A 27824-nucleotide genomic window follows, 5' to 3' on the forward strand; every position below is an offset into this window, starting at 1 on the left:
GGTAAATTATTGCAACAACATTTGCATAAAGATTATCATTTTCATTTTGGTCCGTCTGTTAAATTTTTAGGTGAGTCTTAGTGAATTATGGATGTGGGCTGCACCAGCCAATGGAGCAACAGAAACTAGTGGGCTCTTTCTTGTTCGTGTGCAAACTGACAAAGGGCCCCACGTCAATGCTTTCATAATGTTAAATGTTAAATTTCATAATGTTATAATGTTAAAACATGTTTAAAAGGTAGAGCTAAGTAAGTGGGTAAAATGGTGACTGACAGTTTGAGGAGGCAGTAAGAAGAGAGATGCTCCTTGACCAAAAAAATCAGCTGCAGAAGAGAAGATAAAACCCCCATGTATTATCAATTTTGGGTCTTGCTCTTCAAGATTTCAGTATCTGGAATTGTGTTAGCAGTGCCAGTGGCAAGTTTGATTAATGTTGGAAGCCTTAGGTGGATAAAGATGCTCCAACACAACAGAAATGCACCTGAAAATACGCTATTAAAAAAAAAACAAAACTAGTTAACTATTCAAATACAGTTAATTTGGAAATTTTATTTAATACTCTGGCCCTAGAAAATATCAAGACAGTGTCAAGATAATGTTTTCTTTCTGGGAGTTAGGTCTGCTGGGTCTGTGGCAGTTCCATCTCTCAAGGTCTCTTGCATCATCCTATGAAGTCTGTCTATTGCTGACTGAAACATTCCAAGTGTGATGACATTGCTTATAAATATTCAATTATATTCAACATAAATCATGGTAGGGGTTTTGCTGTCCCTGCTAGCCGTGTAGGATCTGCTTGACCCTGATGTTCTGCCATTTGATTGGTTTTACTTAATCACTCTTCCCTTTGCTACAGCATTGTGCAGGTCCCTGGAGTGCCTCCACTCCTTCATTTGGTCTGATAACCCAGTAAAACATTAAGACCAGCCACGCTTTCCAGAGAGCAAAGAAGCTGAGGATTTCAGCAGAGAAGATGCAGAAGTAAGGGACATGGCTGCTGAGGTACTTGGTATGTGACCCCAGGTGTGCCAGCTCCCTCTCTGAGCAGTGACATGGCACCCATGCTCTCACCCAAGCAGGAGGACTCGGGCAGGGGTTATGCAGGCTGATTACCAGGAAAGTGTCCATACATTTTCACTTCAAATTGACTGTTTCTTGCCTGTGCTAAAATGAACCTGGGACTTTTGTGCATACTGACAATAAGATTTTGGATAGACAGAGAGTGCCTGTGTGGGAATGAGTATTTATGACAGACCAATATAAACTAACAACAGATAAGTCATGCATGGACACGCTCTGCACATATCAAAGCACATTGTATCTTTTATTGCATTACTTTTATGACATTACAAACAGAACAATAATAAGAAATTTGTATTTCATAAGCCTCTCATAAATTAAGCAATTTTAATACATGCTGTCTATGACTAAGATTATGTATGCATTGACACTTTGCAAGTTGGTTCAGGTTATCTTTTTCCACACATCTAAGTTCTTTGTTAACATATTAAACAGAATTTAAGATCTGCAAGAAGAAATCGACTTTACATGGGCCACTTCCATGCAATCAAAAGGGTATGTGTTTGTTGCATTAGGAGCTTGTGAACGAAAAAAGTAACCTGCATCCATTTTCTTTTTGAAGTTTTGCTTAACCTTGCAGTGAGGTAGGCCCTGCTTGTATTGATGCTGTGAAAGCACAAAGGATATCTAGATGCCTTTTTTTCTTAAGGCTTCTTAATTCTTGAATGTTTGGAGAGGTTTTAGCCTTTTGTACCACTTACACAAATCTTATTTTGAATCTTATTGAGGGAGCTTTCATCAGAAGTTTTAAGTAATTATTATTATGCTGTTAGTTTTGATAAATTAGTTTGAAGGAAAGTACTCTTCCTCAGAATCTGAAGTACTGGTTCTTCTCTGACATACATATATTAGCTGTATGTCAAGAGACAGTCAAAGAGAATAAAAAATCCAAGAGATTGTGATTTTGTAGTGTTGTTCCTTAGGGAACAGAGGTAAAGCACTTGTTTCTTGGCTTTCTCTTTCATGTGCCTTCACTTCCTCGTGATCCGTACCTTTGTCCCAGTGACCTCTGCGACTACTCATGTGAGGTGAGAAGCCTCTTCTTAATGTGGCTTTCACTGTCAGTATTCCTGGTTTAAAGATCCAGTAATGCCAGACTTATCTCACATTATACTGTTCATACTGCCGTTTTTTCTAAGAGGGGCCAAACCAGAAGTGCAAGGGGGAAATATTTTCAGAGTGGTTTTTGTTTCTTTTTCTGCTCTAATTAAATGAGTTTAAACTAACTCTTCTGATTACATTTGGGTTAAAACTAAATTCTAGAGTGGTTTTCGTTTCTTTTTCTCCTCTAATTAAATGAGTTTAAACTAAATGATTAACTCTTCTGATTACATTTGGGTTAAAACTAAATTCTGCTGGTACTAGTTTGGGGTTGATCATTCTGAATTTTATTGGTTTACTGTTAATATTTCTGGTTGTTTCTGTTTAAAAATTACCACCCCATCTAAGGGCAATACGGGAACATTTCTGTCACTAACTCTGTTTCAGCAGTAATTGTAGATGCCGGTCCCTCTGTAAAGCAAACTGATGGCACCAGTGAATTGCTGCAGCTCATGACTTTGTGTAACTATGTGTAATTTGTTCATTGATACTCAGTGCCTTCAGTGACAAATCCCAGGAGGAAAAATACCTCGTTTAGTGTGAGGAGAAGTTGGGGTCAGACACTGATCACGGGGGCTCAGCATCGCACCGTGAGCATCTCTCCCCGCGGCGCTCGGGGCTGAATTCAGCCTTTTACAAAAAGGTGTTTAACTAAAAGCCTTTTTTTTTAACGTGCATGTGGTAGATTATATAGACACTGCACAGCCGAAACGCGAAAGGCTTCGCTTTCGCGTTCTTGCTGTGTCCGTGGGATCCCGCGGCCGAGGCCCGGCCCGTGCTCGCTGAGGGCGCGGCGGGCGGGGCCGCACCGCCCGCGCTGCTCGCAGGCCGCGGCCTGGCCCTGCGGCCGCTCGGCCGCCCTCACTCCGCGCCGGGCCGGGCCGGGCGATGCCGTGCGGGCAGCCCGACAGCGGGGCCGCCCCGGCGCGGTACGTGCTGGGGGTGGACGTGGGCAGCACGGTGGTGAAGTGCCACGTGTACGACCGGGCGGCCACCGTCAGGGGCTCCAGCTGCAGGAAGGTGAGCGCGCACCCGGTGCGGAGCGGGGCCGAGCGGCGAGAGCAGCCGGGGGCAGCACCTGTCTGGGGAGCCGGGCGGGGCCGAGCGTGCTCGCATTGCCCCGAGCGGTTCCGACCCGCGGGCCCCCGGGAGGCTGCCGGGGTTGCCCGTCGGGGCTCGGCGTGGCTGGCGTTCGCAGAGGCTCTCAGCCAGCTCGGCTGCTCCCGGTGCGCGGGCATCCCCTGAGCCAGGGCGGACAGGGGCGGCTGCGCCTGCCGAGGGCTGGAAGGAAACCCACAGCCCCACTGCCGCGGGACCGCCGCAGCGCTCACCCGCTCCCACCCTTCCCGGTTACCTTACCTTCGGTCGCTTATCGTCTGATCTCTAGCTGAACAAAGTCACTTTTGTTAGTAGGGCATAGCTGAGATTTGCGTAGGACGTCCCATCATGTAACAGCGCTATGTGGAAAGGTGTCAACTTTAGAACATGAATTTCAGGCTGTTTTTGGTTAGTGCTGCTTGTGATTTTAGGATCAAGGCAATGTCCAGAATTAATTTTTTTTACTGTTACCTACTGCAATGAAAAGCTTGCAGCGAGGAGAAATGTAAGAAATCGGACGGATTGCGGGGATGGAAGGGGCTGCTCCGTGGAGCTGACTCCCTGACGCTGGAAGCGCGTCTGACAGGTGATCCCTGGCCTGCTGTGCTGCACTGAGAGGCTCGGAGGCATCGACGTCAGAATTAAGCAATGCAGCAGAAATGGCTTTCTGAGACACTTGCTTTCCTGTTTGCAGCTCTGGAAGGGGTTTTACAGGTTCTTTTATTCCAAGAGGTTTGGACTTCCTTACTTCAAGGGGTTTGAGCTTTTTTATTCCCTGGAACAGAGCAGGTCTTCTAGAGATCACACACCCATGTTGAACAATGTTTTAAAAGTTACCCTGTTGTTTCTACTCTTGCAGGACATTCACTAAACGAACAATGAAATAAAACAATTCAAACCCAAATGTATTTGCTGATTTCTAGAGATCATAATAGTGATATTTGTGTTTCCCTAACAGGTAGAATCACTTTATCCTCATCCTGGATGGGTTGAATTAGATCCTGAAGTTCTATGGAGTCAATTTATTGGTGTAATAAAAGAGGCTGTACAAGGTAAGGGCCTAAATTTTGAGAAATTATCAAAATTAGTGAAGCTAGTTACTTGGATATTAGAACTATTTTTAGCTAGTACTGAAATCATCATTGGGCACAGGACTACATGCTTTAAGGCCTATTCAATCATTATGTAGATTAGAGTTCTTCAATTACCTTTTTCCTTTCATTGGGGCCACATTAGGATTGAAGTAGAAGCAATGTGAATACTTGATTTATGCATCAGTGCCAGCACTTTGTGGCTCCAGCTTTTTGTATATGCATCCTTCCCCAGTGTCTGTTCCTCCAGATGCCTCTGTGCAGGAACAGAGGGCAGGCTTGTTCCCCTTCCAGTGCCCCATTGTTCTACCACCACTTTCTATGTGCAAGTGAAAATGAATGGAGGATGCTGCAGAGCTGGGCTCGCTCCCTTGCAACCTGATATTCCTCCTTTTCCCATTCAAACTTTAAGTGGTTCTTACCCTCCTATTCCTGTATTGCTGTTCTTTTCTATTAGTACTTTAGCCTAAAAATTCCTTGTGCTCCACACACTGAATACATACAACTCCCTTTTCTGATAAACCTCTGATGGGTTTTTCCCCCCACTTTTCTGGATGCTGCTCTAACCTCACTCTTACTCTCTACAACTCTCACAGCTTTCATATTAATCTCCCTCCAGTATTCTGCCATCCATCCTGGATCACCTGTGCCATGTTGATGCTGTGAACCTCTCAACTGGACCCCAGCTTGCCTTCCCACAGTGACACAGCCTCTTTGCCCTGTGTGTGCACATTGCACTCTTTCTTTCAATTCATTCAGTTCCTCCTGTTCAGCCCCTCTTGCTTGGTCTCCAGTGTTGCTCTGCTCTCTTCAAACATGGCTCATGGCAAAACTGCTTGTCCCTTCCTTTGGAAGGCTGCCTGAGGAGCAAGGAAAGTAAATACCACCAGGTGCAAGCTGAAGCTGATTATTTTGGGCTCTTGGTTTGTTTTGTCAGCAGCCACAACTGTTTGGTCACAAGAACAGTAATGCCACCTCAACCCCTGAAGACCTTACTGTCTTCCTTCATTTCTATTCTGTGGGACAAGTCAGGAAGCAAGACTTTTCAGCTAGTTTTAAAAAGAGAATATTTCCTTGTGGCCAAGCTGCACACATTGTTGGCAAGTTATTTTTAAGTGGGTGTGTAAGCATAACTCACAGTGCTGTCAAAAGAATCAGTGCCACCCCTTTTCTACAGAGTTTTCCTAGTCTAGGGCAGCTTCCTGAGTGGAATCACTGTCCTGTTGTTTATGCCAGCAGAGCTTCACCAGTGTTTGTGCTGACGCAAGAGAGGGTGTGGTAGCAGGGCAGGAATGACTGTCTGGAAGCAGAAGGAGCACAGTGACACTTGGGTTTGCAGGGCTTGCAGAGCTGACCATGATTCCATGCACGTGTGGATGAGCTGCTGCAGTTCACTACTACCTAAAGGTGGAAACTTCTGCCTGCATGGTCCCAACTCTGTCTCTTACTGTGGCACTCCATCCAAAAGACAGCTTAACTGAAAAATATCCATGTTTGTCTTTAGTTATTTTTGTCTGTAATGGAAGTTAGCTCCACTTACGTGGGTGTCTGGAGAGTATGATAGCTGACACAGGGAAAGTGGCAGGACCGTGCAGATTGTGGAGGTGGGAAGGAGTAACACATGCCTGTAGTCCTTAGTGAGCTGTGGCTTTGCCTGAAAAAGAAATAGTGCTGTTTTCAGGCCCCCCACTCCCAGGTCCTCCTCCCATGCCCTCCTGCTACCAGCAGCACTTGTGCAGGCAGGTGGAGCAGGTTGCCTTGCGAAAGCACTGGTTTAATTTTCAGCTGATTGAGGAGTTGATAGCACTGCTGGCAGGAATGCAAGGACCCAGTGTAAGGGCAGGTGCAGAAGCACACCTAGAGTTGAGTACCACAAGATGTGCCCTTTCTCTGTGAAACCCCTTCTGTAATTGTCTCTGAGGGGGTGCTGCGTGTAAAGTCTGCAGGACATGCTCACACAAATGAGCAACTTTGCACATGAAAATTAACATGAGAACACGTATGAGCGGGACCTACTTAACTTGTGATTTGTTTAAGGAGCTGGATTGAGAGCCCTTCAGAGTAACAGTACTTAGGACAGGGTGGGCAGTCTGTAATTTAAGTGAAAATTTTTTATTGTGTATTTGATTAATGTAATTTTGCTTCTGTAAGTATGGCTGGAGGGTAATAAGCAAGCTGATCAGAGTTGCTTTGAAAACAGCTATGGGCATATATAATTATTTACACCTATATTAGAAAAAATGTTCTTTAACAGTTATTTGAAGGTAAGGTTTAACAGCAAAATTGGTGTGTATCCAAATGTACATTTTTGTGCTTCTGACTTACTTTGTTGCATTCAGTGGTACCTGATTTAAGCAAATTCTTTCTTAGGAATTCTAAAACATGGCTTAAGAAATATTTAAAGTGAGACATGTCATTATCAAAGTGATGCAAAAAATTATGGTATATTCATATTTATCTCTTTACTGTCTGCAGGATCAGTCTAGTTTTGTTTCTTTATATAAATTCTTTTCCTAAGTCTGTGGAGGTGCTTTTGTTGGTGCTCTTGTTCATATTCATCCATGTGAAATACAAATTTTAATTGATTATGTGGGCCTATGTAATCTGCCTTCTTGTCTCTGGGATTGTTCATATAAAGTATCAACAGGCCTTTCAGATATGTAATCTGCCTTCTTGTCTCCTTCTTGTCTCTGGGATTGTTCATATAAAGTATCAACAGGCCTTTCAGAGGGTGAAAGGACCCGTGTGCCACAACTGCTTTTGCAAAAAGGTTTGCTTATCTGCTTTGGAATCAGTTGTCTGACTCAGAGCTCTCTAACATTTCACTGCTTTAACACTTAGATGAACGATTTGTAGAGATTCATATTCTCAAACTATTATTTTCCTAAGTGTTCCATAGGTTTTATAGTTATATTGAAGAAGTAATATTTTTCTTTGTTTCTCCAAATAAATGATTTTTTTGTGATTGTCATTTATTTTCGGTTTTTAGCTGCAGGACTTCACATGAGGCAAATTGCTGGTCTTGGCATCTCCACCCAGAGAGGAACTTTCATTACATGGCACAAGTATGCATGTTGTGTGTTCTTTAAAATGAACTTGTATTCATTTGTATTCATTGACTGGATGGAAGCAGACTGTAGAAGTGTTCAACTCAAAAGTAAAAATTGTCAAGTCACTCATATTCTGTTTGCACAGCCACACCTTAGAGCAGTTCAGAACAGATTGTGAGTGTGTGGCCTTTTTGTTCTTTGTCCATTGGAGAGATGAATACATACATATTTCTAATTCTGGTGAGAAGTTTGACACTCCAAATGTCTGTGTGCTGATTTGATAATTCCTCAAATCCACCAGGAGGATATGCAGTTGTTATAGGAACTGACCTAGTGTTTATTGTCCTGATTGGTGTCCTGGAAATGGTGGATAATGTTGAATGTTTTGGGCAATTTGTGTTCTCTAGCTTGAATCGTTCAAATACTGTTTTTCAGGAGGACAGGGAAACCCTTTCATAATTTCATAAGTTGGCAAGACTTAAGAAGTGCTGAACTTGTGAATTCCTGGAACAACTCCCTTCTGCTGAAGGTAAAACTGCACTAATGTAGATACTGCTTGGATGTATTAGAGGTGTTTAACTTTTATGACAAGTAAGGGCACTACATGGAATACTGCAAGTGTCCTGTTCACATGGTGATGTGATGTGGCCATCATGTTACTGAGCAATGAACATTTAACTGGGTAATATCCAGGGAAGATAGTTCCAAGAAATAAAGTTCAGTACTGGTAGCCTAAAGTAATTATTATGGGAAAAAATGCCTATAGGTCTAAGGCTTATTTTGTTATTTTTCAGTCTGTTATATTAAAACATTGCATGTTAACACCACTACAGCATAGATTGTGGATGTAGGTAGGTCTGGGTTGGAAGTTTGGTTTGGGCTTTTGGTTTCTTGGCTTGCTTTTTTCATGTATCCTTTGCTCAGATTATCTATAGGAGGTACATTTTATGCTGTTTGTGGCTTGTGTTTCATACCTTTAGAAGAGAAAGATTTTTCTCTAAGTCCAAAAACAGAAGTTACTTTTCCTTTAAGTGAAAGCACAGTTGCAATAAGAAATAAAATTCTTGAGTTTGCCAGTTACTTCTTTTGTGAAAACTTGATTAATGATTAAATTTTGGTAAATCTATTAAGTCATGATTGAGCCTCCCAACTGTAAGAGAACTTCCACTGGAATAAGTGATTAATGCTGTCAGCCACATGAAGCATGGTGCTCACAGAGGTGACCAGTGTTGGCAATGCAGAGCAGTGGCTGTCAGTGCTCCAGCAGAAGGTGCTAAAGCTGCCTTGCTTAGAGCAGCTGCTCTTTCCTGTGGTGTGTTGCAGGAAGGCTGTCTGTTGATATGAACAGCCTTATATAATCTTACTCAAGGATTCTCTAAAGGAGTTTTAGCTTTCTGAATCTAAAGTCAGCAGCTTTCATCTGTGTTGTCATCCTTGAAAGGTACTTGATCAGTAACCTTTAAAGGGCAAGATTAAAAACTAAGTAACTGTTTTCTTTTGAAACAGGTGATCCATGTTATTTTTACAGTGCTTCATTTCCTGACTGGGAATGATCGATATTTGGCACCCAGTTTTCTTACTTTTTCAACACATCAAGCTTCTATGAAGTTGTCATGGGTTTTTAAAAACATACATGAGGTAAGCTGGAAAGGGAAAAGTGACAGGTTTCTTAAGTCATAATGATGGCTTGTGATCTGGAGGTGTTCAAGGCCAGGCTGGATGGGGCTTTGAGTGACCTGGTTTAGTGGAAGGTGTCCCTGCTCATGGCTGTGGAGTTGGAACTCTCTAAGGTCCCTTCCAATCCAGGCCATTCCATGACTCTGTGGCTGTTGGGTGTAATTGCTTCAGTTTTGTCTTGTTCATTCTCAGAAGAACCAGATTTTTTTCCATGTTCATGTTCAAAGCCTGTCTACCTAAATAGTAACTTCTATTTGTACAAATTTTTCCTCTCATTCTGGAAATGCATAGTAGCAAAAAGCTTTCTTCATACATAAGCAACATAATAAAATCATCTTATTTCACTTGATACATTTATACAGTTAGTGATTTTACTTTGTTTTAAAGCTGCTTGCCCTCTGGTTGTGCATGATGATTTCATTTATTTTCAATGGGACCTCTTACCTTTCCACTCTGCGTTATGCCAGTGTTTTGCAGTTTCACAAATAATACCATACTGCACAATTGATTTTGCATTTTTGTGAATTGGAAAATGTACATGGAATAAGTTGTGCTGGATTAATCTAGTGCACAAATGAGCCCTGAGCTATGTGTTGCTGTATTCATTGCTCTAATACTCACCATGCAGGACCTTGTTTTCTTTATCTACCACTCTTTCACCACTGTTATAATTGTGACTATAAGTTTCTTTTCATAAGGCTGTGATGCCCCTACAGTAGAAGATTAATTCCTTAGAAACAGCTGTAAGAAAGTGTTCTTATTTTCTGTTAGGAGCATGAAGTTGTAGGATAATATTAGTTAAATAGCCAACTCAGCCTTTTGGAAGAAAAGTTTACAATCAGAGACTTATTTTCTGAGGACATTTGATTAATCATGAAGAAAATAACAAAATAAATCAATAAATATTCTTCTTTTATTGTACCCAGTTGTAAATTTCTTTTCATATTTTTTTTTCCCAGGCTGAAGAAGCTGCCAAAAAAAACAACTGCTGCTTTGGAACGGTTGACACATGGTTACTGTATAGACTGACTAAAGGTGAACATTACAGTTCCTCTTAAATGTCAGTAAAACACACTGGAATCTAAGAAATTATATTCATTACTTCTCATTTATATATCCTGGAATACAGATACAAAAGCACAAATTGCAAAAAAAGTATATTTGATAAAAATTGTATTTCCTCTTACAAAAAGAACTTCTGAATAAGTTATTCTTTGGGCCTGCCTGGAAGGGAAATATTTATTTAGTGTAGTCAGCCTTCTAAGAGCATAAGATTTAAAGAGGACTAACGGGGCTAATTGGTTTTAATGGAAGAAAAGTACCTGTGAAAACAAAAGAACAAAGAATTGTTACAAATGTGGAAGAATGACAAGTTTCAGTCCTGAGCACTAATGCCTGAGGAGTCACATTATGATTGTGGTGCTGTTGGCTGTTCTAGACAGGTTCATGAGAGGAAATTGGGTAATTCATGTGTGCACAGTATAGTGAGCAGCAGGTAAAATCTCTGTGCTCATTGTATCATTGTGATTTTGCTCTTACACACTTTATTTATATTTCATAGGAGTCAATGAGATGTTTAAAGAAAACTCTTAAATATTTGAATGTCTAAAAATCTTACTTTGTTCTCTCTTTTCTTGCTAGGTGCTGTGTATGCTACAGATTACTCAAATGCCAGTTCCACAGGCATTTTTGAACCCTTTACGGTATGTGCTGTTCCAAAGAATGTTGTTGCTACTTATTGTGCTTCTCAGATGGTTGCTGATGTTTTTTCTTTTTCTATTTCATTTCAGAAATGTTGGAATCCCACTTTGTGTAATCTGCTTTCTATTCCAGTGTCTATTTTTCCACCAGTGAGAGACACAAGGTAACTACAAAGGCATAATTTAAAAAAATATTATAACTGTTAAATTAATTGCTAAATTAATTATGATTAATTAAGAAATACTAAATATTCTGGACGGGCCAAATAATACACATGTACACAAAAATATTTTTACATGTAGTTATACCTTATATGAATAGTATATGAAGTTCAAAACTTTTTTACTGTGTTTCCTAAAGTGGTATTTTTAATGTTTTCCTTAAAATAAGTCAGTAGTATTACCTTTTATTTGTGATACAGACCCAGGCTGTATGTTCCTAGATTTCATTTTAACAGAAAGGTCATTTTATTGTGATTTGTTTTAAGCTTCAACTTTGGTTCAACTGACTCTGAAATATTTGGCGTACCTATTCCAATAATGGCAGTGGTAAGTGAAAATATTTTCTAAAGTCTATGTATTTATACTCTGTTTATTTGGCTTTAATTTAGTACTTGCTTCTTTCATTAGTGTTCTGTATTGATTCTCTGTGACTTAGCTACAATAGAATTGATTGTTGAATTTTTTCTCTAAAAACCCAGTGTACAACCTTAGGGGGAAGGAGGAGAAAGGAACAAGAAGGGATTTCTAGAGGTTGTGTACCCAAATGATAAAGTACTGAATGTAGGACTCTAAGCTCTGGTAATGTGTGTTTGGCTTAAAATCAGTTGTTCTGTGTAAAGTTATGCATGAGTCCCTTCTGGCTTGACTTCAGTGAGACCAAACAACCTAAGAGTATGAGTTAATAGATCCACTTGTAGTAGCTTTTATCCCTTTTTGTTTTTCACTAAAAATAAGTGGCAAATAGCATGTTCTTTGCTCAGTAGTTAGAATTTGGATAAGAAAACCTAAAGTGTTGATTTGGAGCAAGATCTTGAATTGAGCTAAATGGAAAACTGTCCTCTAGCTTACATGAATTTGTCTTGTTTTAAAGAACTGTGGACTAAATCTAACTGTAAATTTACTGTTTCATCAATGCAAAAACATAAGTAAATACATTTAATAACCATAATCATGGTTGAAAAATGGAGTGTGGAATAATTTGGTACAGGAGGGGTATCAAGGAGAAAGGAAGGCAAGACCTCAAAACTTCAGCTTTCTATTTGAGAAAAAGGAATTCAGGCCAAGCTACTCTGTTATGTTCCCTGGGATTGTAAATGCCTCATTTATCCTTGTTAAATATTAAACCCCAAAATACTTCTTTTGTTTCCATAATGTTTTTCAGTGTTGCAAGGAGTCCTACAGATACTTCACACTGTGAAACTTGGTTTAATTTGATGCCAGTGATAAGTCTGACTGTTATAATGGCCTGTAAATGCTTAAGAAATTGTAAATGAGTTCTCTCTGAATGCTCAGAGAGCACCAGTTCCTGAGTGGTTACTGGTGTTCAGAACTCCAAAGTGTTTACAGAGATATTTTCAAAGCCAGTATTGCAGGTCGGGAGGCGGTAGCTAACTTGTCCCATTGTTTTTGTTGGATTGACAGGTGGCTGATCAGCAGTCAGCCATGTTTGGAGAATGCTGCTTTCACCCAGGAGATGTTAAACTGACCATGGGAACAGGTGGTTTCTGGAATGTGAATACTGGAGAGCATCTCTTTGCATCACGGGGAAGTAAGACAGTGAAGTTTTGGTTTTAGGGGATTTTATTCTTTCAGCTGTTCCTTGATAGCTGTTACTGCTGAGGGTACACAAAAGAATAGATCAGGGCTGTGCTTTTCCTTCTGTCTTTAAGTGTAGAAAAACAGCTTGGAAGTTCTTTCAGAAGAGAAGACAGTGGAAAATTTTAATTAGCAATGTAAATTTTGGTTATTCTAAAACAAGCTTCTCAGGAAGAGAACTTAAGTAGCATCATTAGTAATTATATCTGCTATCTGCATCCCTCCTGTATTGTTTTTTCCTTCACCTGTTCTTCATAGCAGTATTGTACAGGATAGGAGAAAAAAGGGATTGGTTCTCTGGCTTCTCACATCAAAATGTTGCAGTGAATCATTGCAAGTTCCTCCCCTTGAGCCCTTAAGCATTGAAGCACATGCATTGAGATAATGCAGGATTAGAAGTTACAAGTTTTATTTTAAAATGGGCTCCCCAGTGTGTTCCTAGTGTTTAAAACTTTGTCATTCTGAACATCTGTGGTCTGTCAAGTAATTTGTCAGAGATAGCTATTTGTCAAGAGAGCAAACACTGAAGATGACACTGAAGTAAATTTGCCTACACAGTCTCTCTCTGTCTGTCGTATTTTTAAAGAGTTACTAATTTCAGGATGTCTGCTGCTTAAAATGGAGTGGGCCTGGGAAGGAGGACAGCAGTGTGATAAAGAGAATTTTACCAGCTCAAGTCTTGAAGGACCTTGCCAATACATGAGATGTGTCAGAACTGAATAGCATAGACATTGAATTCCTTATGAATGCAAATGCTTTTTATGCTGATTAATTATGTCATTATTATGATATTTTTACTTAGGAAATAATACATATACAGTCTGTTAAAATGTTAGCTATTGTATTCTGCTAGGAGTTCAAATCTTCTAAGGCAATGCTGTGAAACTTTTACTGCTTTGGGCTGTTACTTTTGTTAAAATTATTTTCCCTATGATCTTTGGCTGTTGTGGAGTATGGTTAGTGGGACAAGTTAAACTTTCTCAGTGCCCTGGGCATGAAATGTAATGTGTTCAATCTTTAAAGCTGACAGTGTATTTAAGACTGCAGGATGAATCCCTGCAGTATCCTTGTGCAAGCTATTCATTAGTTGCTGTTCTAGTTGCTAGTCTACATTTAGCTCCTACATATAACAGTTAAAAAAAAAAAGAAAAATAAAGTAGCACAATTCAATGATGGAATCATGTTGTATAGGTTTAAAACTACCTCAGGTAGTGTGAGGGTTCTTAATACCTCTGGTCATGGCAAGTGTCATGGGGATCCCTTCCCTAGATGTAGGATTATGTTACCCTGCTGGAGACTCTGGTGTGAGCACCTTTGGGGAGGCCACGTGATGGATGGATGTCTCTGTCCCTACTTACCTGCTCTTTTTTAGGATGTTTGGCTCAATTAATTTTTTGGGGGTTTTTTTGTGGCTTTACCTTTGGTAAAAAATAAAGATTTCAAGGGACACCTGCACAGATGATCTGGAGTTATACATATTACATTTCAAGAGACAAATGCAGACTTTAATCAGTGCTGCTAATTGTTTTATATTGTAAGCACCTGAGTGCCCCAGTACTAAGACAAGTTCCTGCAATTGCACTGGTGCTCTCACACAGCTCATTTGGATACAGGCAAGCAAAGTGGAGATGATTCTGTGAGGAACAAATACATCAGCAAAGTCACTTTGAGAAAGCAGAGAGAACCCCTAGATCCTTCTGATGCTTTTCTGGTCCTTGTAAAGGTACACTGGGACTCATTTCGCTTTGTTATGGGCACTTCCTTCACTCCAGCAGTTACTGTGCCTGATTGGGTGAAGTTGGCAGTGACCACTGACTGCTTGGGTTCTTATCTTGTGACCTGAAAAGCCATTTCTCTAGCTGAAGTGCAGGTGAAATTTGTTTTCTTTTTTGCTTTCTGTTTGAAGAAGTGTTGCATATTAAACATGAAATTAAAAACTGCATCACTTTCATCCTCTTCTGTGAATAAGATCTGTGCTCTAAGTTCCTGTTACTTTTTTGTGTGTGTATGTCTGTTTCAGTTTTGTGTTTCCCATCTGAGAGCCAAGCCTTCATGCTTTATGTTTTGGGGAAAAGCTCTCTTCCTTTTTAGAAACCCTTGGGCGAAGTTGGATGGACTTAAATAGAAAAACACTGATAAATTTTTAGGTACGCACAATTTCTTATATAAAAAAACCCACATTTAACCTCTACCAGTGACTTCTTTAGTTTGAATTCTACAAAGAAATTGACATTTTCTAGGGGGTTTATTGTGAGGAATAGTCGTCTGTGTTTTTCTGGAAAGGTTTATTTTAACTGAATGTTTTGTTTCCTGGAAAATAATGAAGGTCTTTATCCTCTGATCGGTTGGAAGATTGGGGAAGAAGTTGTGTATTTAACTGAAGGCTCTATATCAGATGTCGGCACTACCATAAAATGGGCTCTGGATATAGGTAACTTCTGTCATATATAGAGGGTGAAATACATAACTGCTTAAGAGGCTGTTCTGTGGGTTCATAGTTGTGTTACTGGACTTCATTTTACTGATTTTATTATTCATAATTGAAGGAATTAATCTTCATGCTTTGGACAGCAGAAATGCACAATCTTTTTAGCAGGCACTCTGCTGAGGGTGTTTGCTGCAGGGAGTTTGGTTTGCACAATCATCTCCTCTTCAGTCTCTGCCTCTGACCATCCTGCCTAACCAGGCTTTTATTTTCCTATAACATTTTACTCCTCACTTGCTTTTGAGAGGTCTTGAGCTGTACATCTCATAACTAATAACAGGTTTTATTTGTATGAAAATAACATGAAGAACTTTGCAAGTAACTTTTGCTTCACGTGGAAGTAATGTGCCTTTTGGCTGTTGTTATTATTTTGTAATAAAAAGTTTTGCATTCCAGTTTAATGACCGACTAAGAAAATACTACCTAAAAAAATACTACCAGCTGATGTTCAGACCTACTGATTGTTCACAGAACAACTGTTCTCAGTATTCTAATTAGAACTTCAAAATTTACTTGGCTTACTTAGAAATATAGTACATTTTTTACTAGGATGAGAAAAAAGTGATTAATGTCTCAAACTTTGGACTGTCGGGGAAGGGTTTTCCTCAAATGTAACTCACACAAAATTCCACATTTCTTGAAGCTGTCAGCTTTAGATGCATGTGTACATGTATGTGCCCCTAAGGGTTAAGTGTGACTCAGATTGGTCCTCACATCTTCATCCAATGTTTGACGTTTGACTGAGCCTAGAGAGTAACAGCCTTTGGAGGAAAGGACTCAGCTCAGTACAAAGTTCAATGCTGCAGACTCAAGTGTCAGTGCTACATATATAAGCTTGCTACTTCAGATTCCATAATTAAAATGGGTAGTTATCCATATGGAACTTATCTGGACTTAAAGTGGATATCATTGGTTTATGCAGAAGTATGAAGGGTTTTTAGCTTCTCAGTAGTAAAATGATCAGTTGCTACCATAGGAAGAAAAAAGGGGGGAAATTTAGAGATGGGATAAATAAAAGGCAAACCACTTTAAACTCTGTAACAAGTAAGGCCTTTATTTTCTGAAAATATTGTTGCAGAGAAACAGAATTCAGAAACTTTTATCAGCTTTAGAGAATGGAAAAACTTTAGCTCTGCAGAAGGAATTGGGCCAAAACACAAGGTAAGCTAATGGCCTCAGTAAGGGTGGTGAGGCCCAACAAGGGATGAAGATGAGACACAATAGTGGTAAAGGTTTGGAAATAGTAATTTCTGCAGCAAGGCAGACTTAGTTTATTGGACTTCTTTTAGTGGAATCCTATAATTGCTAAGAATTTTTAAGAAGTAGTAGTATGTGGAATTTCAGCATGAAGTCAGTCTTAATTTTTGATTTTCTGTGCTGGCATAGAGGTACTATATGTATAATTCAGTAATGGCAAAGACAGCAAGAAGGGAAAAACATGATATAGGTTTATTAGTCTGAGCACAGTAGAATCCATAGTTTTCCCACAAACTCATAAAGGTTACAAAGTTAAATTGAAAGTCCTGATAAGTTACCAAGGTGGGTTTTTCAAAGGTAAGTTGAGCTAGATTAAACTAATTTATCTTTAATAGGAAAATTCACTTTTTACAAGAAAAAGGCAGTATCTCTCATATACAGAGGACCTCTAGTCTTCTGTAAAATCATGTTATGTGGCCACATAAGGACATCATTAGTTCCAGCTGTGGAAGAGGGATGTTAGTACAGGAGTTTGATGTGGGTGAAGAACAAACTAAAGAGGAATATCTGTAGAGTTATGAAAGGAGTCATCTGGCTGGACAGAGAGTAAAAGCACTGTCTATCCAAGAGGCATTCTTGTGGTGATGTAAAGATACTAAGATGTATCTTGTAAAGATACTAAGAGTGCTGATAAAATATGGGTATTAAGGACTTTCTCTGTAGTTGTTAGGTGACAGTAAGTTAGTCAGTTAGGTCGTTGTTGGACTGACACTAACAACATGGAGGAAAAATATGTTCTATGAAACTAAGCTTTTAGCACTCTTAGGTGCCATTATCATTCTTAATTCCCATTTATGTCTTCAAGATTAAAAGGCTACAGCACAGCAGATAGGAGAGGATCCTTTTGAGTTTAGCCTTCATCTGAATAGTTTGAGATTATTGATTTGACAGATGGACATGAAATACAGGAAAAGAGATTGTCTCCCTTAGAACATGCAGGTTGAAAATATTAAAAAAGGAGTAGTCTGGAGTAGTCTGAGATGTTTTTCTCTTAGTGAGACAAAATGAAGAAACTGAAGGAAATAATAGCATCCTGTGTATCTTTACAGAACTTTTCAACAATGTAGATGAAACAGCAGAAATGGCACAGAGTGCTGCTGATTCTCAAGGTGTTTGTTTCATTCCAGGTTTGCAGGTAAAAATACTATTAATAAAATCAAGATTATATTTTAATAACCCAATTAAAAATTAATTTTTACATTTTCAAAGGTAATCATTTATATCTTATCACAGTATTTATTCTGTACTGTTGAGGTTCTTATTTTCTGTTGCTCATCACAATACATGAAGGCCATTGTCATATCAGAATGTTTAAATGCCATTCCTCCCCTTGTTAGAGAAGAGCAATATCAGTAACATGAGTGTGCTCTATCCTAGACAATTGGTGTACATTTTAAATGTATTTTAAAGGGATGTCATGTGGATTAGTCTTTTTTAGTTTTTCTGATTTGAAAGGAGTCACTTAAAAGTTTTGCTGTTGAAAGAAGCAATTTAAACTGTTTGAGTAAGCTAAAATAACACTATATACCTCTTACATATTGTTCTCAATTTTCTTCTTTCACTATGCTGCCTGTAATTGTCGTAAGTTATTTTTTTCTTGCTCTTTTACTTCTTTCACAAAAGTCTACAAACACTATTCACTGAACTCATGGTGACATCTTTTCTGCAGGTTCCTGGGGATGACCCATATCGATGTGCCTCTTTCATGGGGGTGAAACCTTCCACTAACAGAAACCATCTTGTTCGAGCTATATTGGAGTCTGTAGCTTTCAGGTACTGCTTGTTAAATTATCTGGATTATATTTTCTTATGTTTGCTTTTATTTAGATCAGCAGTGTTAAATGAATACATGGACTTTTGCAGTTTATACAATACACTACTGTTACGCTGGAAGGGAGTTTTAGCTGCTTCCTTTTTTTAACACTTTACAAATACATTTGTGTATATTTGTTAGTTCAGATTTTTTGTCATTAAAATCATTAAGATTCTTAATAATGTTGTTTTCTGCATGTTTTGAAAGTGTTTTCTGTTTGTCCTTCCTCTCCTGACACTTTGTCAGAAACTGTAGTCCTCTCCAGCTGTGTTTAAAGTGTCCTTGAAGCTGAAAGTTTTATATCAGCTTTTGTTTAAAAGTTTGACATGTTGGTGTTTTATAGAACAATGTAACAAGCTTCTTAAAAGTTTTGAAAGATGTGAATGGATAGCAACTTCCAGATCTGTGAAGGCTAAAGATGTCACTGCTGATACATCAGTATGTCACTGCTTTGCCAACCCCCAACATGCCTCAGACTGGAGCTGAGCATGGATTGAGCCTGGCTCACACTGTGCTTGACTACTTAGGGAGCACTGATGTGATTCCTTCCTTGTAGGCATCATCTTTGCTTTTGATGCCTTAGAGGCATCACTTTGGGCATAAAAATCTCCTGTAAAGAGCTCAGAAAAGATGTCTGGAGCAGGGCAGCACTGCTGCAACTGGTTTCTAATGGATTTTCCTTCTGCACTGTAAGCCTGAACATAAGATGCAGTAATTTCTGAACTGACATATGGGTGTCTTGAAGAGGATGTTAAGGGATGTTAAGAATTCATCAATCTCATTCAAATACTGCATACAAATAACTAGAAAAAAGTAGAGATCCTTTGTGTTTAGATATTCTCCCATTAAATGAAATGGTTTCTGGAAAAAGTCGAACTGGAAGGCTTCAGATACTCCCCTTACAGAATAGCTGGATAAACTCCAGTTAGCACTGTTGGCCTACTTTCCTCACTCGAAGCCACTTGTTACATCTACAATTGCATCTCTAGAAACCTAGCAGTAACTTTCAATGGGAAAAATGAACCTTCTACAGAGACTTGCTATAGAATGAGCCATGATTTAGCCATACTTTGCCTTTGTAACAGTGACAAAGACCAAACATCAGGTTCAGTGGGTTTGCGTTTTTCATTTATACATTCTAGAAACTTTTCAGCTATTGCAGCAGTTCTGACAGAACTGAGGCCTTTCTTGCCTTGCATTTATTTTCTGACTATGTAAATACTGAAAACACTTCATGGAATATATAATGCTTAATTCAACAAAATATTTTTTTAAAGAAACAAGCTGCTTTATGATATCATTGTGAAGAAGGTGCACATTCCTCTTCGAACTATTCGGTAAGTTCCCTGTAACTGTTAAATTTGATATATGAGAGTTTGATTTTAAACAGGTTTGAGCTTTACTATGCATTTTCTCTTACTGAAAAAATTCTGCTGTTTAGAAGTAGATGATTTCCAAGTCAAATATTAATGTAACTGAAGCAGCAGTAGAGTCTACCCACAGCTATTGGCATTGGTGGTTGTTAGTGGGGGAGTAATGAACTGCTGTAATTATTAAAACAAAAATTAAAAAGAAGGCATATCCATGTTTTCAGGTAGTACTAAGTGCATATAGCAATGCCTACCACAAAGCTCATTCTACCCATTGTCATCATTCTTTCATACTGACATTTTCTGTGCTAGGTCTTTCACAGACAATTTTTTTAAGACATTGGTAAAAACTGGTTCTGTTTGTGAGGGTAAGAGGGAGATGAGTTTTAGACATTGGTTTTGCTTAATCTTTGAAGAACCATATCAAATTTAGTGAGGCAACTCCAGTCCCTAGATTGTGCTTGTACAACATTTAGCTGAATTAAACATTGCTGGAAGACCACATTTCACATTTGGGTAGGGACCTTCTCTGGGCACACCAGTTGTCAGAAACTCCAGCCCTCTGAGGCTCAGAAAGCTCTGGGATGAAATTCCTCCCTCGGGCAGCCAGGGGTCAGCATGGCACTGCAGTCAGGAGCAGAGGTGAGCATTCCCATCCCTCCTGTGCCTCTGCAAAGGAGGAGCAGACTGGCAGGCATGTCAGAATCAGACTCTCAGTGGGAAAAAAGCAAGAGTACAGAAGTGGGAGGAGGTAAAAGTTTCTGCTTTCCATCACATATTGGGAGAGAGCAGGCAAAGGTGAAGAAAGAGCCAGAGTTAGGGGTTTAATGAAAAGATGAAAAGTACCAGAACTTTGATTACTTACGAAGCTTTTTAATATAGAGATTTGCATCCAAAATTTGAAAAGTCACATTAAAAGAGCAAACTCTTAAAATGTGGCCTAGGGAGCATTAGAATTCTGATTCTGTTTACATTGCAATATAAACCTTCAATTGTATGATCATGTTATTTTTTATTCATGTATATAAAATTGCAGTTTTATATAGTGCCTGTATTAATTAACTAAAATCAGTAGCAATTCAGCTTGTGGATTAAAAATTAAAACATAATGAGACACATTCAGTGGGGTTCTCAGTACGGTTGCAGACTGCTCTACCATCCTTATATCCACACGTCTTTTGCATCTGTCAATTACCTTTGATTTTTTGTTGTTGTTTTTATCCCATAAACTTATTCCTTTCCCATCCTTATATCCACACATCTTTTGCATCTGTCAATTATCTTTGATTTTTTGTTGTTGTTTTTATCCCATAAACTTATTCCTTTCTTTTTTAGCTGTTGTCCTGTATTCCTTTCCTGGTTTCTGGGCATTGTTTTCATTACTCTTTGCTTGTCTCAACACCATCAAGGAAAGCACAGTTCCTTCCTGGTTTCTGGGCATTGTTTCATTACTCTTTGCTTGTCTCAACACCATCAAGGAAAGCACAGAGAAAGAGCCCTCAGCTTTAGTCCACTTGTAATTAATGAGTTTTGTTACCTAACACTTTCTGTAGCAATAAACACTAGGGGTCTTCTCTGCACCACACTTGATAGAACATCAGCTCCATACACAGCTGGTATTGGAGTACAAGGGCATAACGAACCTACCTAGGACATTTCAAAGATTGCTCTTTGTTAGAGTTACTTTGTTTGCAAGAGTAGTTACTTCAAAATCTCAGATGATTAAAAATCACTGATAAGTTCTCATATTCTCCATTAAATTGGTCTCAGATTAGGAAAATAGACATATGGAAGCCTCATTCTGAACTTCCTCTTAAAAAGAAGCAACTCTGAAGGCATTTTAGCTAACTAATGCAAAGATTTGGTATTAAAGAAAATGGTACTTTTCCAGATCTGAGAACAGGTGAAAGAGTTTGTTTGGTGTAAGGTTTTGACTGTTTTCATAACGTGGTGGTAACTGTGTAAAAATTCTGCTTATAAACCCTAATATTTCAGCCAAGATGATGCATAGTTTTAAAAGACAGAACTTTCTGAGCTTTTGATAGAATCCTGTGTCCCTGTTTGCCTACCATTCGTCTACAAGTTTATAAACTTTTTTCTTCTTTTTTTTTTTTTGGCACCTTGTTCTGTCCTCTAAATTTACCCATAAAGTGGAAATGCATTTGTGCATGAGTGACAAGAAGATTTATGCATAAGTGTGAAATACCAAACGTTGTTTTCTGAAATGCTGGCAATAAGCACTTAACACATTTTTTTTAACTGCTTCTTTCCTTCTCCCTATAGAGCTGATGGAGGTGTCAGTAATAATAGTTTTGTCATGCAGATGACATCAGATTTAATTAATAAGAAAATAGAAAAACCTGCAAATGTGGAAATGTCTAGTCTTGGTGCAGCTTTTCTAGCAGGCCTTGCTTCAGGTATGTAGACATTAAAAAGGCTTTTCCCCCCCCTTTATAATACATGTTGTAAATACAATAGAAAAGAGATCAGATAAAAAAGGGCACAACTTCAAATAACTGTAACCCCCCCCCAAAGGATTCCTTTAGCTATTTTTGTGGGAACCTAAACAGTGTTTATGTTCCTCTGAACTGTACCATTAGAAGGATGTATTACTAGAGAAGAAAGGTGAGCCCTGTCTTTGCTCCCTCCTCTTTTTGACTCAGACTTTCCATATCCCTTCCCCTGCTGGTGCTGCCTGAGTGCTGCTGGCTGGGGATGGACCATGTGGCCAGGGAGCCACCGTGCTCACCTGCAGCTCTGTCACTCCCACTGAGGCTGTGTCCTGTGCTCTGTGAACACAGCCTTAATCCTTTGAGGCTTTCACAGGAGTGGAAGTACCAAATTAATTATTAACAGGAAAAACAGCTCTACTCACACAGAATTGTTTCATATTGTTAACCAGACTGAAAGCTCCAAACTGTTGATGGTTTTGCTTAATATGCACCTACAATACATGTTTTTGTTGAAGTGCTTTGATATGTTAATAACGCAAATGAAGGTAAAAACTATATGCTTGGGTAAGACTTATTCAGCAGTTAAAAGTGCAAGAAAGTTGAGGCCCTTGAGAAACGAGTGATTTAATAACATAAATTGATGGGAATCTGTAACACCAGCTGTTTCTTGCTATTGATACAATTTTTAAGACAGTAGGAAAGCAGCTAAGTCTTGGTTTCTGTGGCCCTTCTTTGTTGAGAAGGACCTGCAACCAAAAGCACTTTGTGATGAAACCTAAGGGAACTTCAGTGTACCAGAGCTGTTCCTTGGAAACCATCCCAGTTAAGCAGATGCGCTGTTGTCAGGATTCCAAACAAGTGGATCCTACTGGAAAGGATTTTCACAATATTAAAAATATGCTTCCCTCTGAGAAAATTGCTGGTAGAGTAAAAGGAAAAGCTGTCATTATTTCTTACTGTATTTCTGCTTTGGATCTCTTGGAAATAGATTAAAACAACTCAAAAATAACATATTTGCAGTTGAGCTGGAGAATGAATGTTCTGTTTATAGGATTTTGGACAGACAAAAAACAACTAAAGAAGCTAAGGCGAATAGAAGCAGTGTTTGAGCCCCAAAAGGATTCAGAGGAATACAGACCTGCTATGGATGCATGGCTGCAAGCAATGAAACATTCACCACACTGGTAGAAATTGGTATTTTAATTTTAGAAGAATTAAGACTGTTTAATTCGTATTTTATAACATCTTGACATTAACAGGACAGTAAAAAACCATAACTGAAATTTGTGACGGTGTATTATAAGTTGTGTGGTATTTCAGTTCCCCCCCTGCTGCTGGATTACTTACCATGGTGTGATGAACCTTCCCATCGTCCCTGTGGCAGCTGTGGTCCAGCTGCAGCATTTGTGTCCCTTCAGTGACCTCCTTTGGGTGGCCCAGCTGCTCAAATGCTGCCATGTACTGCCCATGGGCTCTTCTCACTGTGATGGTTTTGCACTGCTCGCCTCCCTTTGGATCTTTAAAATCCTGGGTATGTTAATCATCCAGGAAGGGTAAAAGGCACATTTACTCCCCTAGGCATTGCTAAGAAACAAAATGATTGTTGGGGCTGGCTTGTGAGGAATTCAGTCGTGTACAAAGACATTGTTTTGGTAGTAGCCTGTTACCACCTTTTGGTTGACACCACGCGCTGTGGTCGCCTTATTTGTGCGCTAGATCAAGATGAAATACACAAGCAAATAGGCTTTTAACACTCCATTTAAAATCCAGGATTTTTGTAGCTGATACATTGTGGCTCGCTTGTAGGTCAATTTTAAAAAAATTTATAAAGCAATCTTATCTGAAGTGGCCAGCACAGATACATTAAAACTAGTTCCAGGTATGTTGTCTAACTTGTAAATATCTGTACTGTTAGTATCTTCAAGGCCATTTTTAAATCCTATTACTATTATTAACTAAAAGGGAGTAAAAAGTCTATTTTTGAAGCTATAAATTACTTTTGTATTTTTTAAACAAATAAAATATAATTAAAGAAATGTGTAGTTAATTATCCTTATATAATTGCTTATTTCTAATGTTAAATTATTGTAATTTTCTCAGGATTATGTGTAAATCAGCTTCCAAAATGTAAAATGATTAAACATTTTAATTTCAGAATAATATCAAGTTCAAGCTGTGGGTGATTTGTGTTCCACAGACACTGGAGATAAGAAATGTTCACAGACTTACCATTTAAAGAGGGCTGAAGAACTATAATTAATTTTCTTGTGCTGACACACAGAAGGTCAAATCATACACCATTTCCTTAGTTTCCTTCAATCATGTACCCTGAGTTGGAGCATCTCCTCTAGCTGTGTTCAGCCTCCATCTCATTTACTTGTCAGCCTTAGCTTAATGTGCCATTTTCGTGTTCTTCTCTTACATTCTGCCCTTCAACCTGTGCTACATCTTGGCAATTTTCTTTTCTCTGGGTATCTTACCAATTCTCCATAACCTTCTCTAATGTGAATCCTTAAATGAAGAGCAGAAGCAAGTGTGTCTGCTGTGATTTCTAGTAATATGCCAGGCTGTAGTGCCAAGACTCCAGTATTAAGTGCCTCAGAGAGATTCCCTCCACTCCTCCTCCTGCTGTAAGGTAAGATTCTGCAGTTACTGAATATCTGAAACAATTGCTTTCCTTTAACACCTGTGTATTCAGCTTGGGATTTTCCTCTGACATCACAAAGTCACTGCTAAAGAAAATTCTCATTAGCAAGAAGGTTCTCTCTCCAAGGCTAAGCAGAAAGGCTTTAAGTCTGGCACTCTGGGCAGAAGTTTGTGCCTCAGTCACTGAGGTATTCTACATTTGGTTCTCACTGAGGGAGTTTAGTTTCATCAACATCTGCCTCTCATCACCTGTTGCCCTTTGTTGAAGGCTCCTTGACTCAGGTTCTCTTGACAGCCTGGAGGGTTGGCTGGGCTGAGCAGGCAGTGTTGCAGTGCTCTGACAGGAGCTGAACCTGATTCTGTTCAAATCACTCTGCTGAAGGCAACTCTGCACCATGTGCCTGATACTTCACCTTCCTGTGGTGATGGTTTTCACCCTGGCAATGGCACAGCTAGAGAGGGAGAAGACATTGCATATTCCTCTTGTTCAGGTGGTATCCTGGAGGACACACTCTGGATAACCATTTTACCACTGTCACTGTTTAATTTAAAGCAGGAATTCAAGCTGTTTTCCTTCCACTAGTGTCAAATCTACAGGAGAGAAACTTCACTACAAATTAAGGATGTGGAAAGGCCTTGGTATATTTGCCAGCTGAACCTTTCAAATGGCCTGCAGAGTTGTGACCTCTATTGTGGAGAGGTTCAAAGTAGGGAATAGGGCTCTGAAACAAAAGAGGGGTGTATGAAAGTCTGCCAGGATGGACCAGCCTTTGGAGATCAGAGCATTTGCCACAGCTTGTGACATGAAATTGCCCAAGGATTGTGCAGACTAACTGATATTTTGAAGAAATGTGATTACTGATCAAAGCCTATTTTGCTTATCTTTTACCAAAAAATTTGATTTTATCTTCCCATGAAATCTTTAATGTGATGTCATCTAAAAGTGCTACCTGTTATTTGATAATGGATTTGAAATAAGCTTTAGATATATTTTTACAGGTACTGTGCTGTCCCAATATTTGCTGCACAGAAGGGCATTAATACCATTTTAGAACCTCACTTATAGTAACTTCTATTTAAAATATGACAGCTTTTACTGCTTTTTGTTTAACTTTTTTGTCTCAAGTGTTTTCATTAGTTTGGAAAGTATATGCCATTTTACATTTTCTATCAGCTGAGTTTGATAGTAAAGGTAACAATACAAAATTACAAATATTAACTAGTTTGCAGTTTCGTAACTTTAAGCTATTCAGTTGAGGTTTTATGTTGTATTTGGGATTGGACAGCAATGAAGCTCATTGCCATGTGAAGACTGGCAATTCAGTTGAGATGTGTTAATGATCTCTGGGCATTCTGCCTTCAGAGATCCCACCATGCTGATAGTAGATAACCTCATATCAGTTTGGCAGTTGGATCATTCATAACATACAGTCCTAGTAAATATGTGGGGACTATGTGGCATGAAAAATTATGCCTCAGTAACAATCCCTCTATTGTTGGAGGAGTCTTGCTGCTTTTACATTAATTGTTGTATATCAAGACAAAGGGCAGATGATAAAGTCTTCAGATAGTTGAAAATACTGAGAAGCTGTATGAATTTTGTTACATAGCTAAAAAATATCAAGTCAGCTGTGTTAAAAAGCTTACTGTAATGAACTTGACCAAAATTTCTGAGTACTGTTTTTTTTTTTAAGCAGTATTTTCTGCTGTACTTGTAACAGCTAATTTTATGTAAAATTAGTTCAGTTGCTCTCATTTGTTTTTAACAAGAACATTTAGACTTGCTTTCCTGTCAGGAGAAAGTCAAAAAAGCTAAATACTGAGTTACTGAAAGCCTGAGTTAAAGAAAGTAGCAAGATCTAGTCCCACTGTTTCCAGGATCAGAGCACAGCACAAGAGGCTCAGTTGAAGAGAAGGAGGTAAGAACCTTCCTGCCAGTCGGTGGGGTTGAGTTACTGGTCTGAGCTAAAGAGTACAAAGGTGTGAGCCCCTGGTGAAACACAGAGGTGTGACAGTCCTGCAGGGGAGTCGGGGAGTATGGCAGTGCTCTGACTCAGCAGCTGGGCAGTGTGTTGGTTTAGGCTTTGTGGGGACTCGGGGCAGGTTGAGCAGGAGAAAAGGGGTGGTGGTGCAGGGGGAGCCTGTTTTGGGTTAATGTTTGTGCAGGTTATCACAGCAAGGGCTGTGGGCTGGCAGGAAGGCAGTAAAACTGGCAAATACTGAAAAGTGATGTACTGTGAAAGGGAGAAGAGGTGGCATCCAGGAGGGGTCTGACTGGCCAGGGGGAGCAAGGTGCTGTTCTAGGGTTGGGACACCACACAGGTTCTGGAGGGCGACACGAGAACTTCCTGCAGGGCAGGTGTAGCTGCTCAACACACACCTCAGCATGTCTAAAAAACCCAATTCTAAGGGGTTTTTTTTCAATGCAGCCTTCATTCTGGGGTAAAATTTGGGATTTGTGCAAGTTCTGAAAGACTGTGTATTGGTTTAGAATGTTACATAAGTAGCATACTTACACTCATGCAAGTTGGGCATTGTTTCACCACCTTCAAACTCAACTCTGTGTGTGTATATATATGTATAGAGGTATGTATATAGAGTTAGTCTGCAATTTGCTGTTGAAAGCAAATGCAAACTACAGCAGTGGCCTTCCTTCTGTTTCTCTCCTTGGGAGTTAAAATGGCTATTTTTCATGTTCATAATCAGTTCCAGCATCTGACTTCAGCTCATCAGTGTTTCTTGCAAAGGAAGTAAATAAACCAGTGAACCAAAAAGAGATCTGTGAAGCATAAGTGTCTTTATTGAGGCTGGGTTCAAGTATTTGTTTGGCTGTGGTAACTAATAATAGTGCAGTAAACCAGCCAACCTGGTTGCTTCTGGTTTGCTTCCTTTTGAAGGTAGTGTGTGCCTTGTGCACTTCTGTCAGGGCGTGTGTCACATTAGTGGTTGTGGTTGTACCTGGTAGAGGGGGCTCCAAGAGAATACACAACACTTTGCATATTTCTATTGCCTTTGTGAATATATCTTGCATAACACTGCCAATATTGATAAAAGGTCTTGTTACATGGCGTGGAAGTTTTTATAGAGGATGAAAAGAAACTAAAGCCACAATCTGCAAAGTCCTGGGCACTTCAAGATTTTCAGTTGTAAACTGCCCCATTGAAATAAATATAAAGGTCTTGTTTGCT

The 27824-nt window shown here is 39.3% G+C and overlaps 2 protein-coding genes across 3 annotated transcripts in view; both read left to right on the top strand.

Annotated features, from left to right (window-relative positions):
• The window catches only part of XRN1 (5'-3' exoribonuclease 1), a 39095-nt gene extending 37019 nt beyond the window's left edge, over positions 1–2076 (top strand). The window contains exon 46 of the transcript XR_005629010.1: positions 854–2076. The gene's annotated coding sequence lies outside the window, so the exon portion shown is untranslated. The remainder of the gene's footprint in view (positions 1–853) is intronic.
• A 951-nt stretch (positions 2077–3027) lies between these two features.
• On the top strand, positions 3028–27414 carry GK5 (glycerol kinase 5). Of its 2 annotated transcripts, XM_039722269.1 has the most exons (16): positions 3028–3198; positions 4235–4328; positions 7357–7432; positions 7853–7946; positions 8924–9055; positions 10054–10129; positions 10736–10797; positions 10885–10958; positions 11283–11343; positions 12439–12565; positions 14939–15043; positions 17404–17489; positions 18024–18127; positions 19445–19504; positions 21821–21954; positions 23042–27414. In XM_039722269.1, exons 1-16 carry the CDS (start codon positions 3067–3069, stop codon positions 23176–23178), a joined length of 1554 nt encoding a protein of 517 aa, XP_039578203.1. In that variant the 5' UTR covers positions 3028–3066; the 3' UTR covers positions 23179–27414. The 2 variants fall into 2 exon arrangements, with proteins under 2 accessions (XP_039578203.1, XP_039578204.1); XM_039722270.1 differs by lacking the exon at positions 7357–7432 and having other exon boundaries at positions 3062–3198.
• The last annotated feature ends 410 nt before the right edge of the window (positions 27415–27824 follow it).

Source organism: Passer montanus, unplaced genomic scaffold (genome assembly GCF_014805655.1).
Source record: "Passer montanus isolate IOZ18808 unplaced genomic scaffold, ASM1480565v1 scaffold48, whole genome shotgun sequence".
Classification (NCBI taxonomy): Eukaryota; Metazoa; Chordata; class Aves; order Passeriformes; family Passeridae; genus Passer; species Passer montanus.

Excerpts from the sequence above, each read along its gene's own strand:
- GK5 (XM_039722269.1), top strand. The coding sequence starts at position 3,067 with ATGCCGTGCGGGCAGCCCGACAGCGGGGCCGCCCCGGCGCGGTACGTG. Across the intron at positions 10,130-10,735 it reads ACTGTATAGACTGACTAAAG|GTGCTGTGTATGCTACAGAT; the intron begins GTGAACATTACA and ends TTTTCTTGCTAG. Across the intron at positions 18,128-19,444 it reads TTGGAGTCTGTAGCTTTCAG|AAACAAGCTGCTTTATGATA; the intron begins GTACTGCTTGTT and ends ATTTTTTTAAAG.